Source organism: Engraulis encrasicolus, chromosome 2, assembly GCF_034702125.1.
Source record: "Engraulis encrasicolus isolate BLACKSEA-1 chromosome 2, IST_EnEncr_1.0, whole genome shotgun sequence".
Taxonomy (NCBI): domain Eukaryota; kingdom Metazoa; phylum Chordata; class Actinopteri; order Clupeiformes; family Engraulidae; genus Engraulis; species Engraulis encrasicolus.
This window is the reverse complement of record NC_085858.1, coordinates 13,148,084-13,162,923: the sequence shown is the minus strand read 5'-3', so window position 1 is coordinate 13,162,923 and position 14,840 is coordinate 13,148,084. Positions and strand designations below refer to the sequence as shown.

Genomic DNA, 14,840 nt, shown 5'->3' with positions numbered 1-14,840 from the left:
GATGTCCAGTGAACAAGCATCAACTGTTAACAAACTGACACAATTGACTAATTACTAAAGTGTTTCTGACAGAAATATGATTCATAAATCATGCCATAGAGGTTGTATCGCCTGTGCATAGAAACAGGTGATAGCTGACTGTTGATAGCTTTGACCAGGCCCAAATGATGTAGGGCAGGGGTTCCCAACCTTTTCCAACTTGGGGCCCACTCGAATTTGTCACAAATGTTCGGGGCCCACCTCTGACCCGATTACGAATAAAACTCACATAAATCAGCAGCAACACACACCAAGATGTGAGTATAATTTTTAGAATATTATTTCCAGGCCCACTTGGTATACCTTCAGGGCCCACCAGTGGGCCCCGACCCATAGGTTGGAAATCACTGATGTAGGGAAATGAAATCTTGGATTTGGACAACCCAGCTGAATAACATTCTGTATCTTGTCCTCCGGTCCCAGAGACCACAAGCAGCATAAACAAATCTTCTTACTTCAAGAATGACTCGAACAACGTTGGATGCAGTTGACGTTGTTTATTTATAGTAGATCTGTAAAACTGTACAAGAATGATAGAAGAATAATTTAAATTTATATATGAATAACAGGCTAAATAACAAGCCACATGCAATGAGATGAGATCTGCTTATGTTACACAGACTCATAGGATTAATGAGCAAATTGACTAAAATAACTTACAAGCAATGCTTTTGACAGACGAAACAAAGTTGCCAAGAAGTTGGGAAGTGGCGTTACAGTTGGTACAGTTGTTGTTTATGTCCGTTGCCGTAGCAACGACTTGTGGACCGCTGCAGCCAGGCTGCTGCGCGGCGTCATTAAAACAAACGAGATTCCGTAACATTTTTCAGTGTCCATTGCTCAAAGTGTTCAAGTCCTCCCTTGTTTCTTCATATCAGTGTGTAATGTGTGTGTGTGTCTGGTTGTAAGGGCAGCGTTCGGCGTGCACCCTTGTCGATCACAGGATAGTGTGTGTGTGTAAGGGCAGCGTTCGGCGTGCACCCTTGTCGATCACAAGTGGATAGTGTGTGTGTGTTTGTGTGTAACTGCCAGCTGACTGCTACCACTACCTCAGCTTGGAAGGTCCCACTGAACTCGCTGGGTGATGTTGTGGTAGTAGTAGATTTTGCCCTCTGAGTCCCAGGCTGGTTCCCAGTGGGGAGGCAGCGCAACGGTCCTGGGCTCAGGTGGCGCTGGAGGGGGCTGATGAGATGGTTGGACACGCCGGTTGTGGAGGTAGCTTGTCATCTCTGTCTGGGTTGGCTGCTGAAGTAGACCTGCTGCTGGGACTGTATTGGCTGCTGCTGTAGTGGTGGCTGCTGAAGGGGCTGTAGTGTCAGCAGGGTTTGAACAAACCTCACCAACTACAACCCAGCCGAGGTCAAGTCTCTGTGCATAAGGTGCATTTGTAGGCCCATTGTGTTGATCTCTGACCTTGTGAACTTGTAGGACATCACGGCCAAGCAGAAGGAGAATCTGGGCATCTGGATTGAGGGGAGGAATGAGGTGAGCGACTGAGCTCAAGTGTGAATGGTGTTTTGCTGCTTCAGGCGTAGGTATCTCTGACATGTCGTTCGGCATGTGGTTGCATTCAATGAGTGCTGGAAGGGACACGTTACAGGATCCATCGAGAGGCCGTGCGATGAAGCCTGTTGCTTTCCTTCCAGACATTTCTGTGACTCCAGCACATGTGCGTAGAGTGTAAGGAGACTCTGTGCTCTTGAGGTTGAAGATGTCGAAGAACTCTGATCTAGCAAGTGACCGGTTGCTCTGATCGTCGAGTATTGCATATACCTTCACACCATTGTCTGGTTTGCTCTTGTGACAGACCTCAATGAGACAGATCTTGGAGCAAGAGCGAGAACTAACAGAGTCAATGGGTGGGAGACGTGACGCCTTGTTTTTTCGTAACATTGGTTAAAAACCTACAAAACTGTTATTTTTCCTTTAAAAAACATATGTCAATGAAAGAAGATGTGGTACATTATGTTTCATATTAGTCTTAGATGAGAAGAAGCATTTTTGTTAAGATTTACTGTATGTAAAGGTTTATATGTCAAATATCCTGCGGTGTGACTGTAACATTAATGAAACCTGGAATATAATATATATATAAATTAACCAACAACATTTTGAATAATGTATGAAGCATTTGGCATTATTGCATAAATATTAACTTTATATTAAGATATGTAAATGTGAAAAAAACTCAAGACAGTAATATTAACTACAAGTTCAATTTCGTAACACAAATTGCATCCTGTGGGGTGACATGTATGTCAATGTTTGTGAATGGGCAGCTGCAAGGCCAACTACAAGGGTCTTAAAGACTGGCTCCTAACCAGTCAGTACCTCAGTTATTGGAGAGTGCTGTGGAAGTTTAAGGTGACTCTTAACCTCTTAATATGTCTTCATATTGCAATCTTTCTGTCACGCAATGCTTAGGTTCATTTTATGGTGTCCTGTGGTGTGACTGCTCTTATAGGAGGAAAAAAAGTTGTTTTTATTAATGAAAACACATATTAAGATTAAACACAATATCATTATCAAGTTAGCATGAGCTCAGATGTCAGTCATGTATACAAAAGGATTAAAATGGCCATAATGCAATGAATTCCCTGTGGTGTGACTCCATTTTCCTGCGGTGTGACATGCCTATGCAATGTGTTGATGCAAGACACATTTCTCCAAAAATGGCAAAAATAAGGTGAAATTCCACAGACCACTAAGTGCTTTATTTTATTTATTTATTTTTTCCAATTTTTATCCATCATTTTTTTCAGGAATTTGAAAAAAAAAAAAAAATTTGCGTTAGGCCCTTAAACGTCAACCACCCCCATACAAACTTTTGTGCATTTGTTGTTAACTGCAGGAAGAATGTTCTCTTCCTCCCCGCCGTGCTCTGCACTAGGGGACTCGACAGTCCATGGAGGTGGTCCGGGATGGAGGGCTGAGATGTGTGTGTTACTTTTACATTCAAAACAATGCAGGGCCACATTGCAGTCTTTTGCCAGATGACTGTTTGAAGAACAGCACCTGAAACAGATACTGTTTTCCTTTAAGAAGGTTTTGCGCTCCTCCAAGCTTTTGGCTCGAAAGCCTCTACAGCGTTTGAGGGGATGGGGCTTTTGGTGAATGGGGCACTGCTTGTCAATTTCTGGTATGTTGGTTGTAATGCCATCTGTACCTGTGGTCTGTGTGTGCATGATCTCAGTCTTGTTGGCAGATACAAAGGTCTTGGGTTGCCACTGTCTCTTAACAGAGTAGTCTGACTTTGCAGTCTCGCTTAAATTTACATGAAGTGTGAAGCTGGGATCATTGCGTTTGTGGGCCTCATAGCAGACAAAGTCAGCAAAGTATGAGAAAGGAGGAAAGGTTACCTGGTGATCAGCCTTGTACTTGGAACCCAGTGACATCCATTTCTCTTGGAGGTTGTGAGGGAGTTTGCTGGCGATGGGGGCCACACCACGTGCTGTATCCAGGTAAGAGAGCCCAGGTAGAAGGCCGTCTGACTTGGCGAACTCAATTTCTCTCAGCAGGTCACCAAGCTCTCTGAGCTTTTGAGGTTCCCTGGTGTTGACATGGGGGAAACGTTCTAGCCTGTCGAAAAGAGCTTTTTCAATTATTTCTGGACAGCCGTAGCAGTCCTCAAGTCGTGTCCACACCATTCTAAGGCCAGCAGCGGGGTCAGTAATGTGAACAGCTCTTAGTCTCTTGACATGTTCTGAAGACTGAGGCCCTAGACCAGGGGTACTCAATTAAAAGCCCCCCCCCCCCCCCCCCCAAAATAAATAAATAAATAAATAAAATAAAATAAAACATGATAAGTCCTTTGTAAGCACAATACACACACACTCACACCCACAGCAGATATTTAGTTTCTAGTGACAGGATGGGAGAACATTTCTCTCATAAAGGGCCTGCATTGTGGGGTGAGGTGCCTGCCTTGCTCTCATTGCCACCCACCCTTCAGTATTTTTTTTTAAATGACATAAGATTATCTGTTAGCCTATATTTGCAGACTACGTTCATAAAGATTTATTTCTTAGTGAGAAAACCAATAAGCCTGAAGATAACACTTTTCAAACACATGTTGCTTATTATGACTTTGTTTATGCAGCTCTCACATGCACAATGAGAATCAGAAGCAATGGACCCAACAAAGAGGACACATAGATAGAACACCAGGTTTTGTCAACAAGAAAATGGCACATTTGATGCCATGTTGATTAAATGCAAAAGCCAATAATAAATTGTCAAGTTGCTCATAACTTTGTTTGCAGTCTTATGAGGGTCTTTGCATTCCAAACGAACTATTTGGGGACTGTTTAAAAGTGTGAAAAGTTTATTAAGCAATTCGTTTTTAATAGGCTACCAATAGTTAGCTGCCAGCAGAGTTCAAACACAGTTTGCCCACAGATACTAGGGCTCTGTCACAACCTCTAATGCCAGCGTCGTAGGTGCTTCTGTCCGGAGCCTGCAGTGACTGATCAAAGAGGGAGAAACTGCCTGAGGGGGCGGGGCACGGCACGGCACGCTTCTTCATTGCGTCTGTGGCGCGATTTCAAAATAAGAGCCGACAGCGCGATCGGACCAAAATTTTTTTTTTATTATTATTATTTTTTTTTTTTAATTTTTCACAATTATTCGAGAGCCAAAAATAGATGCCCCGCGAGCCACAAATGGCTCGCGAGCCGCTATTTGAGTATGGGGGCCTTAGACATTTATGAACTAAAAGATCTAGCTCTTCACTGGCAGTCAATCTGAGTCCTTCTATGGCATTGTTAAACGAGGACTTCCAGGTCCAGTAGTTTTGAGTAAATAGATCTGTAAAACTGTACAAGAATGATAGAAGAATGATATATGAATAACAGGCTAAATAACAAGCCACATGCAATGAGATGAGATCTGCTTATGTTACACAGACTCATAGGATTAATGAGCAAATTGACTAAAATAACTTTAAAGCAATGCTTTTGACAGACGAAACAAAGTTGCCAAGAAGTTGCGAAGTGGCGTTACAGTTGGTACAGTTGTTGTTTATGTCCGTTGCCGTAGCAACGACTTGTGGACCGCTGCAGCCAGGCTGCTGCGCGGCGTCATTAAAACAAAAGAGATCCCATAACATTCTGCCTAAAGCTTTCGAGTAGGTTCAATCAAGCGGATCTTCAAAGATCTTCAAATTATAGACCTAATCGTGGACAATTTACCAACCAAGGTAGGCTATATAAAGGATATTCTCAAAATAAACTTTTAATTTTCATGTAGGCTAATGTGGAATTGAATAGGTTAGGCCTACAATAGGCTAAAGGTGAATCCTTGATTGCAGCATGATAGCAGAGATATTCTCTCTACTCTCTCTGATAATAGCCTAATATTCAGCCTTTGCTTATGATAGACCTATGCTAAATAGTTTTCCCGTGTTGTTTTTTTGTTGTTGGGGTTTTTGATTTTTTTATTATTATTTGTTAGCGAGTAGGTAGCATGCGAGAACTGTTTGGATAGGCTATCTGAAAATTCAAGTAGTGGCGGTAACAAAGTTGTATCCTATTCATGACCGAATTTAGGCACAAGCTTCTTTCCTAAAGTGTTTTTATTCGCATTGTTTTTCCAGAATGAATCTACAAATAAAATTCCTGGAGGGTTCTACATATCAGGTAGAGGTGAGCCCGAGCAACACGATTGGAGAATTAAAGAAAGTCATTCATCAGAAGAGTGGCATTGCACCTGCGCGGATGAAGCTTACAGCTGTGGGAAACGGGATCAACCTCAGTAAGGATTCCAACACCCTCGCTGCCATCGGGTTGAAATCTGGATCCTGCGTCATGGTTCTGGTAACGGACCCTCCGCCAATGCAAGTGTTTCTGAAGAATCTTAAAGGCCTGACGTCCACTTATGACGTGATGCCAGGTGAAACAGTCAAATCTTTCCAGAACAAGGTCTACCAAAAAGAGAGTGTTCCAGTGGACAAGCAGAGACTTATTTACAATGGAATGAATCTTGACGATGGACGAAAACTGGAGGATTATAACATTGGGTCTGAAAGCACTATCTACCTTACTCTCCGTCTCAGAGGGGGCTGATTTGGAAAACGAATCATCTTATCATTCTGTAGCACACACACACACACACATTCCAATCTGAACACCTTATCTTTGCACTTTTCTGGACAATTTGCATTTGCATTCCCTTCTTAAGTTATTATATTTAATAATTTAACACAATCAATACCTGTAGCAGTGTCTTCATTTGCAATGTACATCAACTGCTGCTCATGGAATATTTGCAAGTAAAAAAAGAGTATGTCTCCGAGTTACTTGCAATGTTGTGAGAAGTTTAACAGGAATTTTGGGTTAGGGCCTATAAACTAACATTGCAATACTGCCCTACAATGCAAAAAGACAGTAGCCTCACTGCACCTCTAATCTGAGTAAAATGACTTAAAATGATCTTATTGTCCAGAGCAAGTTTTAATAGTATTTGGGTTGATAATTGCCTTTTTGCTGTTTTATATTGCCACATTTAATGCAGACCAATACGTTTATTATTTTGATATAGGCCTACATGTACTAGCCTAATTAAAAAGTCGTGTCCAACAACATTGCAGATGCTGCCTTTTTGCTTTGTAGGGCAGAATAAATGTCCCCAACCCCCCAAAAAGTCTGCCTGGTGTTCATTAAAGGAGCACTTCTGCCAATTTCTGTTGTATTGCTCACACTACCCTTGACTTGTCAGTACCCGGTGGTGCTGCATTTTTCGGCTTTCTGAGATCTGAACTATTCTAATGGGGGCAGATTTTGTTTACATTAAAAAAAACCTTCTTAACAACATAGGCCTACTCCAAATATTTTCCCAAAAGGTATAGCTGTTTGCTAGTTGTCTGCTCTCACTTTTTGAAACATTGTTAGAAACGAGTGTTCCTAAGGGCCAATTAAGGTGCCAATCTTACACAAAATGCTTATAAAGAGCATTGCAAAACAGATAAACATTAACTACATGTAGACAGTACTATTGCTATGACAGATTTAAGTTTCAAGTAAAGCCATTGCTGCCAAATGGGAATTGTAGGTCACTATAGGCCTCCCAAGGACAAATGATCTTTAAATTGCAGCAGGGACGAAACAACTACAAAAGTGATGATGATTTAGGTATTTTTAACACATCCAATTGCTGACCCATTGCATGATTGTTGGTTGAACAATTCTCAAAATGGTGTCTGAAAGTACGTAAATCAAAGCACCATAGCTGTGACATCGCAGGTTCTTTCCTTCCATTAGGCATTAGTCTATTTTTATTTTTCAATAGGCCTACTAAGGGGGTGTTGGCAGGCTTATGATGAGGATGAGGTTAAGGGGGCGTTGGCAGGCTTATGATTAGGGTTGGGTTCTTTATTTAGACGGGACAATGAAGAGTGGGACAGGAAGCAACTGGGGTAGAGAGACGAGGCAGGATCAAGAAATGACCTTGGATAAGGAATCAAATCCGGTCACCTGCATCGCAGTCCATTGCCACGGCTGGGCCACAGACCAAAGTCATTCTGGCTGAAATGTTATTTAAATGAATCATTAGGCCTATACTACTATAGTACAGAAAGCATTTGTAAAATGGGCATATAGTATAGTATATTGTAGTCGTTATAATATGTTATATAGTGAAAAGCCTATTTATGAAATGTTAATAAATATAAAATGTTATCAGTGCCAGAAATGTTTATCTGTGAAAAATGTCTCCACCAGCTGGAATATACGAGCAATGGCGTTCCTTTATTTGAAGAGAGAAGCACTTGCCTCTGGGATCTGGTCAATGGAGTGAGTACAGAGACAGTCCATGGATTATAGATGTGCAAACCATTTGACCTTTTACAGTGGGGCCTAACATTTTTTTGTTTAACCCAATTAGGTGTTGGGTTTTTGGTTAAGTTTGTTGGTTATTGAAACTGAAAGCAAGCGCACAGCTGTACAAGAAAAAAGGAACAGCTCTTTGTTTACCAACAAAGAGATAGTTAGTGCTACAGTGGGTGGAGGAAACAGAAAGTTAGTGTTATTGGACTTCCTCAGCTCACCAGCAGGGGGCCGTCAGGTGACATAAGGAATGGAAGGAATGTGTCCTGTGATGTCACCGTGGGAAGCCTTGCAGACTTATTACAACAGCACTGAATAGAATAGAATTACAGACTTGAGGTTCCGTAAAGACATGGAAAAGACAATAGGCCTACCGCATGTACAGTCCAAGTCTACAAATAAAAAGTCAACTCATTAACATACATACATCTATTCCAGTTTACATTTCAGAGAAATACTTTGTATTACTGTGTTTAGTGTCAGAAAGTGCAAATATTATACTCAAGTATATAACCTACATGAATACACTGCATGAAAAGTGGGGACATTATTTTCAAATAAGTTTTTTTTTTTTTTTTTAGCTATTATGATGCCTTGTTTTATTTCCAAAGATTTGTAGCTCTATTTGTCACATGGAACCACTGAAAGTATGAAACATATACAGTGACTGGAGTCAGGCACACTATTCTGAGATTGTTCCTCAAGAAGAAAATCATGTTACTTTTGTTTGAAATATTCATTATCACTGCTGCATCACTGTGTAGGATGGTTGCCAGGGCAACTATGTTGCTCATGGGAACTGCGCTGTCTACTGCCAAATTTGATCTTTTCATGAATATTTACTAAACAAACAAAAATTTACTATTATGACCAAAGTAACTTCTGCAGCTAAAAATGCACATTTCTGGAAATTCAAAATAGCGGACAATGGAGAAGATCCCCTTTTTCATGTATGAAAAGTGTAATTTTCCCAGTCTTGGGCCTACTGAATATTTAGCATTTGATGCTGGTGGTAAGTATTCATGAAAAAGGTAACATTTGTGAATGGGCTGCATGAATTATGGAAATAAACTACTAAAAAAGACATGTATTACACAGTCCACCTTTAAAGGTCATCAGTCCTCCGAGGCCATGAAGTGGCCTACACTGCCCATTTTGGTGGCAATGGCTCTACTTGAAACTTTCTGTTTCAAAGAATAGAACAGCAAGCAGGATGCATATTAAAGGATCACTAAGTAGTTTTGTTGCAAACAAATGTCCCGCATGGAGAGGTTATGAGAATGCCCTGCAGCTCCAAACTCTCAATTACAGGTCTCATAGAGAGCAGGAAGGCAAATAGCTAAGAAAGTTAAGAAACCACTGAACCAATTTTGGAAAGGCTTTGAAAATGATATCGACCAGTGATTGCACAAGTTGTGTTGTATGTTGACTGATTCTATTTCCTTTCATCACATATTACTTTCGGTTTCCATTCTCAAGCAGCGGGTGGCAGTATTTGGCCGTGCACATTCTAGAACACCTTCAGCTCGTCAGTAGGGATAGGCCTATTGTGGGTTTTTTTGTTTGTTTTTTTCAGATTACACACATACGCACAATGTGTCAGGAAAGTTCAATTTTAATTGTTGCACACTTGTTTTCTATTATTGCTCTTGTGGCTGCTATGAGGGTATTCTATTGCTTGTTCTGCCCATCACAAAAAAACATTATGTCCAGTGTAGGCCTACAAGCATAAACTGTTCACAAACTGACACAATTGTCTAATTACTAAAGTGATTCTGACGGAAATATTATTCATAAATCATGCCATAAAGGTACAAAATGCATCTGCATACCCTGTCCTTTGCATAGAAACAGGGCTGCTGATAGCCTTGACCAGACCCCGGGTAAAATATTCTGAATGGGCCCCCTTCTCAATACATACAATGTAATGGGGTTCCAATTCTGGACCTCCCTTTTCCTTGGGCTGGGGACAGCTGAGCCCTTTGTCCCCCCAGTTGGCGGGCCTGTATATATAGAAATATTATAAAGGTTGTTCGAAATGGGGATTCCGACTCTGTGACATACTGTATACTTTGTCTCAGTTTGGCAGATACTTTAGAAGCCACCCCCTCATTTGATCAGTTGGCATAACTGCTCAGAATGTGTTAGCATCAAAATAATGTATTTCTTGTCCTCAGTTTATGTAGAGTTTACAGTGATTAGTTAGGCATATGAAAAAGAGTAGTAAAACGGCCTCACAAGAGACACAAATGAGCTTAGATAAAACGGCACTGCTAATGTTCAGTTTCCAGTGACAATAAGGTGTGTGTCTTTCCAACAAGAAGGTCAACAGATCTACGCAAAACCTGTTCCTAATGTACTGACTGACAGACATGGTGGTGTGTAGAGTCCTGCATGTGCACCTGACTACAAGTGAAAGCAACTGTTCACATCAGACTGCAGGACTGCAGGCTAGTGAGGTTGGTCTATAGTCCACACAATAGAGCCATTTACAAGGAACAGTACCAGCAACCAGCACCATGTCCTTGGGTGACATGAAATGGGATGGGATACCTTGCAACAAGTAAAATGTTTATTTTAAAGTATTGTTTTATTGTATGATTATATGATCATTTGAAGGTATGTAATATTAGTATGTAATATTTTAGCAGTTTATTTCCAGCATTTATGCTACCCATTCTTCTCTTTTATGAATATTTACCACTGCTATCAATTTCTAAGTATTTATTATGACTTTGAAATTTACATCTTTAATAGGAATCTACATCAAAGGAATGGATAACAGGCATATGAAGCATTTGTACTGTTTGGTGTATGTTATGAAACAGGAGGAACAGACTTTTATGATGACAGAAAGTCCTTAGGAATGTCAAGGTGTGGCGCTGTGCACCAGAAAACCTGTGCATGAATCGAAACTAGATCAACCAACCCTCTGGCTGATACTCATCTCAACGCTGGGTACTCAGGTTTACTCTGCTCTATTCACCCATTTCTGCACATATCAAAGGTTAAAAAAAAACCCACCCACATAACCAAGGGACTATCTTTGGCATATATAGTAGTTCTACAGGGGAGCAGCAGGGTTAAAGGCAATTTTGTTGAGACAACAGTGTTGCTTAGTGCTATCACATCGTGCTGAGCTTAAGAGCCCACAGCAATTACCTGAGTTGTTGAGTTTTCCGAAGTGTTTGTCTGACTGACAGTTGTTCAGTCATTAAAAATCTCTGATGACTGTTGTGGCACTGTTAAGAAATGACAACTGTTTATACTTGGTTTAATGACAAGAAACTGTTTTGGTTAACCAATAGGCCTACATGCAATGTGTCTTGCGTTTGTTCTCTTTAGCTGACCCCAGTCTCTTGTGAAGTCGGGAAAACACTCTGCCATGTAAAATATTAACCTGTCTTAGTCACAGTCCTGGGAAATCCCACCACGGAGTCAGAGTCATTCAGCCAAAAGGGAAACCACAGGAAGACATTCATCAGGTCTCCACTCAGCTAAATGAGCTGTGGTGACTGTGGATTTCTTCTCAGAAGACTTCAAACTAAAAGGTACTGTGAACAATACATGTAGTGGAATAGTATTCATTTTATTGAACATAACCATTAATGAAAAATGATTATGAAGTGTGCATGACTTGTATCTTTATGGTAGAGTGGTCCCTGTAGAGTGCTTTATTGCCAATATATGCAATACAGTGGTATACCATCTGCACTGCAGCCAGGTTTATATGTAGTTAGTAACTAAATCTCTGTAATGTAGCCCTACTTATATTTAATTTACACCCAACGTTAACTATCTTTAACTAATGTTGAATATCTTAACTAACTCAATTGCTCTGCAGATATCTTAATGTGTCTACACACACACACACACACACACACACACACACACACACACACACACACACACACACACACACACACACACACACACACACACACACACACACACACACACACACCTTGTGTAGAATTCACCATTGCTTTACACTGTCTTCAGTTCATAAATGAAACATAATGGCCACAGCTCACTGTGCATACAGAGTGATGCATTAGGTGGAGCTACTGTTAACTTTAAATGCATACAACACATACTCGGTCAAAATGTACCAATATGAAACCCTTACCACTCGGGTAGACAAAATCTGAAGGTGTTGCAGAGGATGGCAGTATCGGCCTACTTTGTATGAACTTTGCACTCTGTCAAGACTGTAATCACCACTATCAGTTGACCCAGATTCTGTAACTTCATACAGTATTTCAGAGTTCAGGGGAATATTGTTTGTGTTCTGTATGAATTAAGGAAAAGCAGGACAGCACTCCAGCACTCGGGCAGTGCCCGACACTGAAGAAGGTTAACCCCAAAACGTCTGACGGGCAATAAACCACATACACTTGGAGTGCTGTCCTGCTTTTCCTTAATTCATATATTTCCGAGGAATGAGCACCCAGTTGTTTACTTTGTTTGAGTTGAGTGCCTTGCAGCCCTTAGTTTAATTGTGTTCTGTATGCCCGTGACAGCATCACCCAGAGTAATCAGTAAGGATGATTTCAGCGGACCAACTTCGTTTAAATACAGAGGACAATAATCCTGATACTTCAACAGACTTAAATGGCGCAGAAAATAATCCTGAACATGGTAAGTTCTGCCATTGTTTCCGTAGATTGCCATGGCATGTACTGGAGTGTGTAGCTCATTTTGAAGTAGCCCCTTAATGCACGCCGTACCTCCTGTATCACGCTGAAATAGACATTGAAAGTTAACTACTATAGTACTACTCTACTATGACAGTGCACGGGGCCTTTAGTAAGGCATTACGACTTGGTCATTGCCATTCTGGTAACAGCTAATTTATAATGCTGTGTCTTACGGGGTTAAGCAGTATACTGCATTTTAGTTTGAAAAATGCTCTCACTGAAAGGCTGCAATGCTCAGTGTCATACTCTTTTTTATTTTATTTTTACTATGTGTATCTCAACAACACAACACTGTAAGATCAAAGTGTTACTCACCCACTCTCACCAAGTGACACCAAGTTCAAATCTCCAATAAACATAACTTGCTAAACAGAATGAATACACATTGTACTATGAAATGATTTCATTAATATTAATATAATGTTGTTTTTTATAAATATTTTTGGGGTTTTCATCCTTATTTAGACAGGACAGTGAAGAGTGGGACAGGAAATGAGTGAGAGAGAGAGACAGGGGAGGATCAGGAAATGACTCAGGTCAGGAATCGAACCTGGGTCACTCGCGAAATAGTCCAGTGCCCAGCAGACTAAGCCACAGCTGGGCCACTCATATTGTTTTTTAATGTAATTTTGGTAAAGAGCTATTCTGTTCCCAGGTGTCCCCAGTCTTCCCCTGGAGGAGTGGAGAATCATGCTGCTTGGGAAGAGCGGCTCAGGGAAGAGCTCGGCGGCCAACACCATCCTCGGCGAAGAGCTGTTCAAGTCAGACATGAAGCTGTCCAGGGTCACACAGTTCTGTGAGAAGAAGACCAAGGACGTCCACGGCAGGCCCGTGGCAGTGATCGACACTCCTGGTCTGTTTGAGACCAGACGCTCTGAGAAGGAAGTTGTTCGAGAGATCCTGCAAAGTGTCTCCCTCTACAGGCCTGGTCCTCACGTGTTTGTGGTGGTCATCCCCATAGGCCGCTTGACACTGGAGGACAAGGGCACCAACAGTCTGATAGAGAGCACGTTTGGCAAGGGGGTGTGTATATGGAGGCAGTTTAGAATCAATACTATCTACTACTACTGCTAACAATGAATATAACACCATTCACAAATACATTTTTGGTCCAAAAAAAGTAACGACACTCAGAAATATAATAACAACATTAACTCAAATTGTTCCTCTTTTGACACACCCTCTACTATCTCCATAGGTTTGGGACTTCACCATTGTGCTGTTCACCCATGGCGACAAGCTGGAGGGCAAGACCCTGAATGACGTCATAGCCAGCGGCGACGAGGACCTCCGAGAGTTCATCCGCAGGTGCAGCGGAGGATTCCTGGTCTTCAACAACAAGGACATGGGAGACCGGGAGCAGGTGGCCAAGCTCCTGGAGAAGGTGGAGACCCTGGTGGCCCTGAACGGCAACCAGTGCTACAGGAACAACCTGTACCCCAAGCAAGAGAGGGGGATCAGGGAGAGGCAGGAGAGCATCTTGGCCGAGAGGGATAAAGACATCGCACGCCGAGAGAGAGCACTGGAGGAGCAATACAATGGAGAGGAGCTGGACAGACAGAGGAGGGAACTCTGGAGGAAAGAGGAGGCAGAGGCGAGAAGATTGTCACAGGTCTTGCCAATGAAAACTCAAGTGGGAGTAATCATCTTGATATCCTTGGTGTCTATGGCGATATTTGGACCATTCGGCCTGCTAATAGGCATTTTTCTTGGCATATTCACTTTGGTCGCAAGGGTTTGATATGCACATGTGCACAGATGTGCATGCACACACACACACACACACACACACACACACACACACACACACACACACACACACACACACACACACACACACACACACACACGTGTGGATGCAAGGTTGTATTGCCAAAGAATGTACAGTATCTGTCTACAGTGTAGACAGAGATGGCAAAGCTACAATAATGTATGTGGGAGTGCTTCAAGCAGGCACTTACACAAAAAACAAACATCTTACCAAAGGTCTGTTCCTTTGAGTTAAGGCACACACACACATTTATTGTGTGCTGAATACCAGATGAATCTGCACACTATTTTTTACCAATGTGCAGGCCATTTCAGCTCATTGGGAATTTCAGCACTGTGCTCAGGGGCTAACCGAAAGTACATTTTGTTTACCTTTTTTGTTGTCTTCAGTTCACCTTTAAATGTATGTCTGGCCCAGCCGTTCCTACGTTATCTGTCTAGAGATGCCCTTGCTGGATACCAAAAATAACAGTACAAGATTAAATCAAAGTATGTGGTCCTACAAGTGACG

General features: G+C 41.6%; 2 protein-coding genes across 2 annotated transcripts; both read left to right on the top strand.

The window, feature by feature from the left end:
• The first annotated feature begins 5,618 nt into the window (after positions 1 to 5,618).
• On the top strand, positions 5,619 to 6,220 carry LOC134468649 (polyubiquitin-B-like). The gene has a single exon (XM_063222549.1). The coding sequence runs from the start codon at positions 5,634 to 5,636 to the stop codon at positions 6,099 to 6,101; it is 468 nt and encodes a 155-aa protein (XP_063078619.1). The 5' UTR covers positions 5,619 to 5,633; the 3' UTR covers positions 6,102 to 6,220.
• Positions 6,221 to 10,795: 4,575 nt separating this feature from the next.
• LOC134468619 (GTPase IMAP family member 7-like) lies at positions 10,796 to 14,385 on the top strand. The gene is made up of 5 exons (XM_063222518.1): positions 10,796 to 10,866; positions 11,205 to 11,410; positions 12,383 to 12,500; positions 13,215 to 13,582; positions 13,758 to 14,385. Exons 3-5 carry the CDS (start codon positions 12,407 to 12,409, stop codon positions 14,298 to 14,300), a joined length of 1,005 nt encoding a protein of 334 aa, XP_063078588.1. The 5' UTR covers positions 10,796 to 10,866; positions 11,205 to 11,410; positions 12,383 to 12,406; the 3' UTR covers positions 14,301 to 14,385.
• The last annotated feature ends 455 nt before the right edge of the window (positions 14,386 to 14,840 follow it).

Excerpts from the sequence above, each read along its gene's own strand:
- LOC134468649 (XM_063222549.1), top strand. The coding sequence starts at position 5,634 with ATGAATCTACAAATAAAATTCCTGGAGGGTTCTACATATCAGGTAGAG.
- LOC134468619 (XM_063222518.1), top strand. The coding sequence starts at position 12,407 with ATGATTTCAGCGGACCAACTTCGTTTAAATACAGAGGACAATAATCCT. Across the intron at positions 12,501-13,214 it reads AGAAAATAATCCTGAACATG|GTGTCCCCAGTCTTCCCCTG; the intron begins GTAAGTTCTGCC and ends TTCTGTTCCCAG. Across the intron at positions 13,583-13,757 it reads AGAGCACGTTTGGCAAGGGG|GTTTGGGACTTCACCATTGT; the intron begins GTGTGTATATGG and ends CTATCTCCATAG.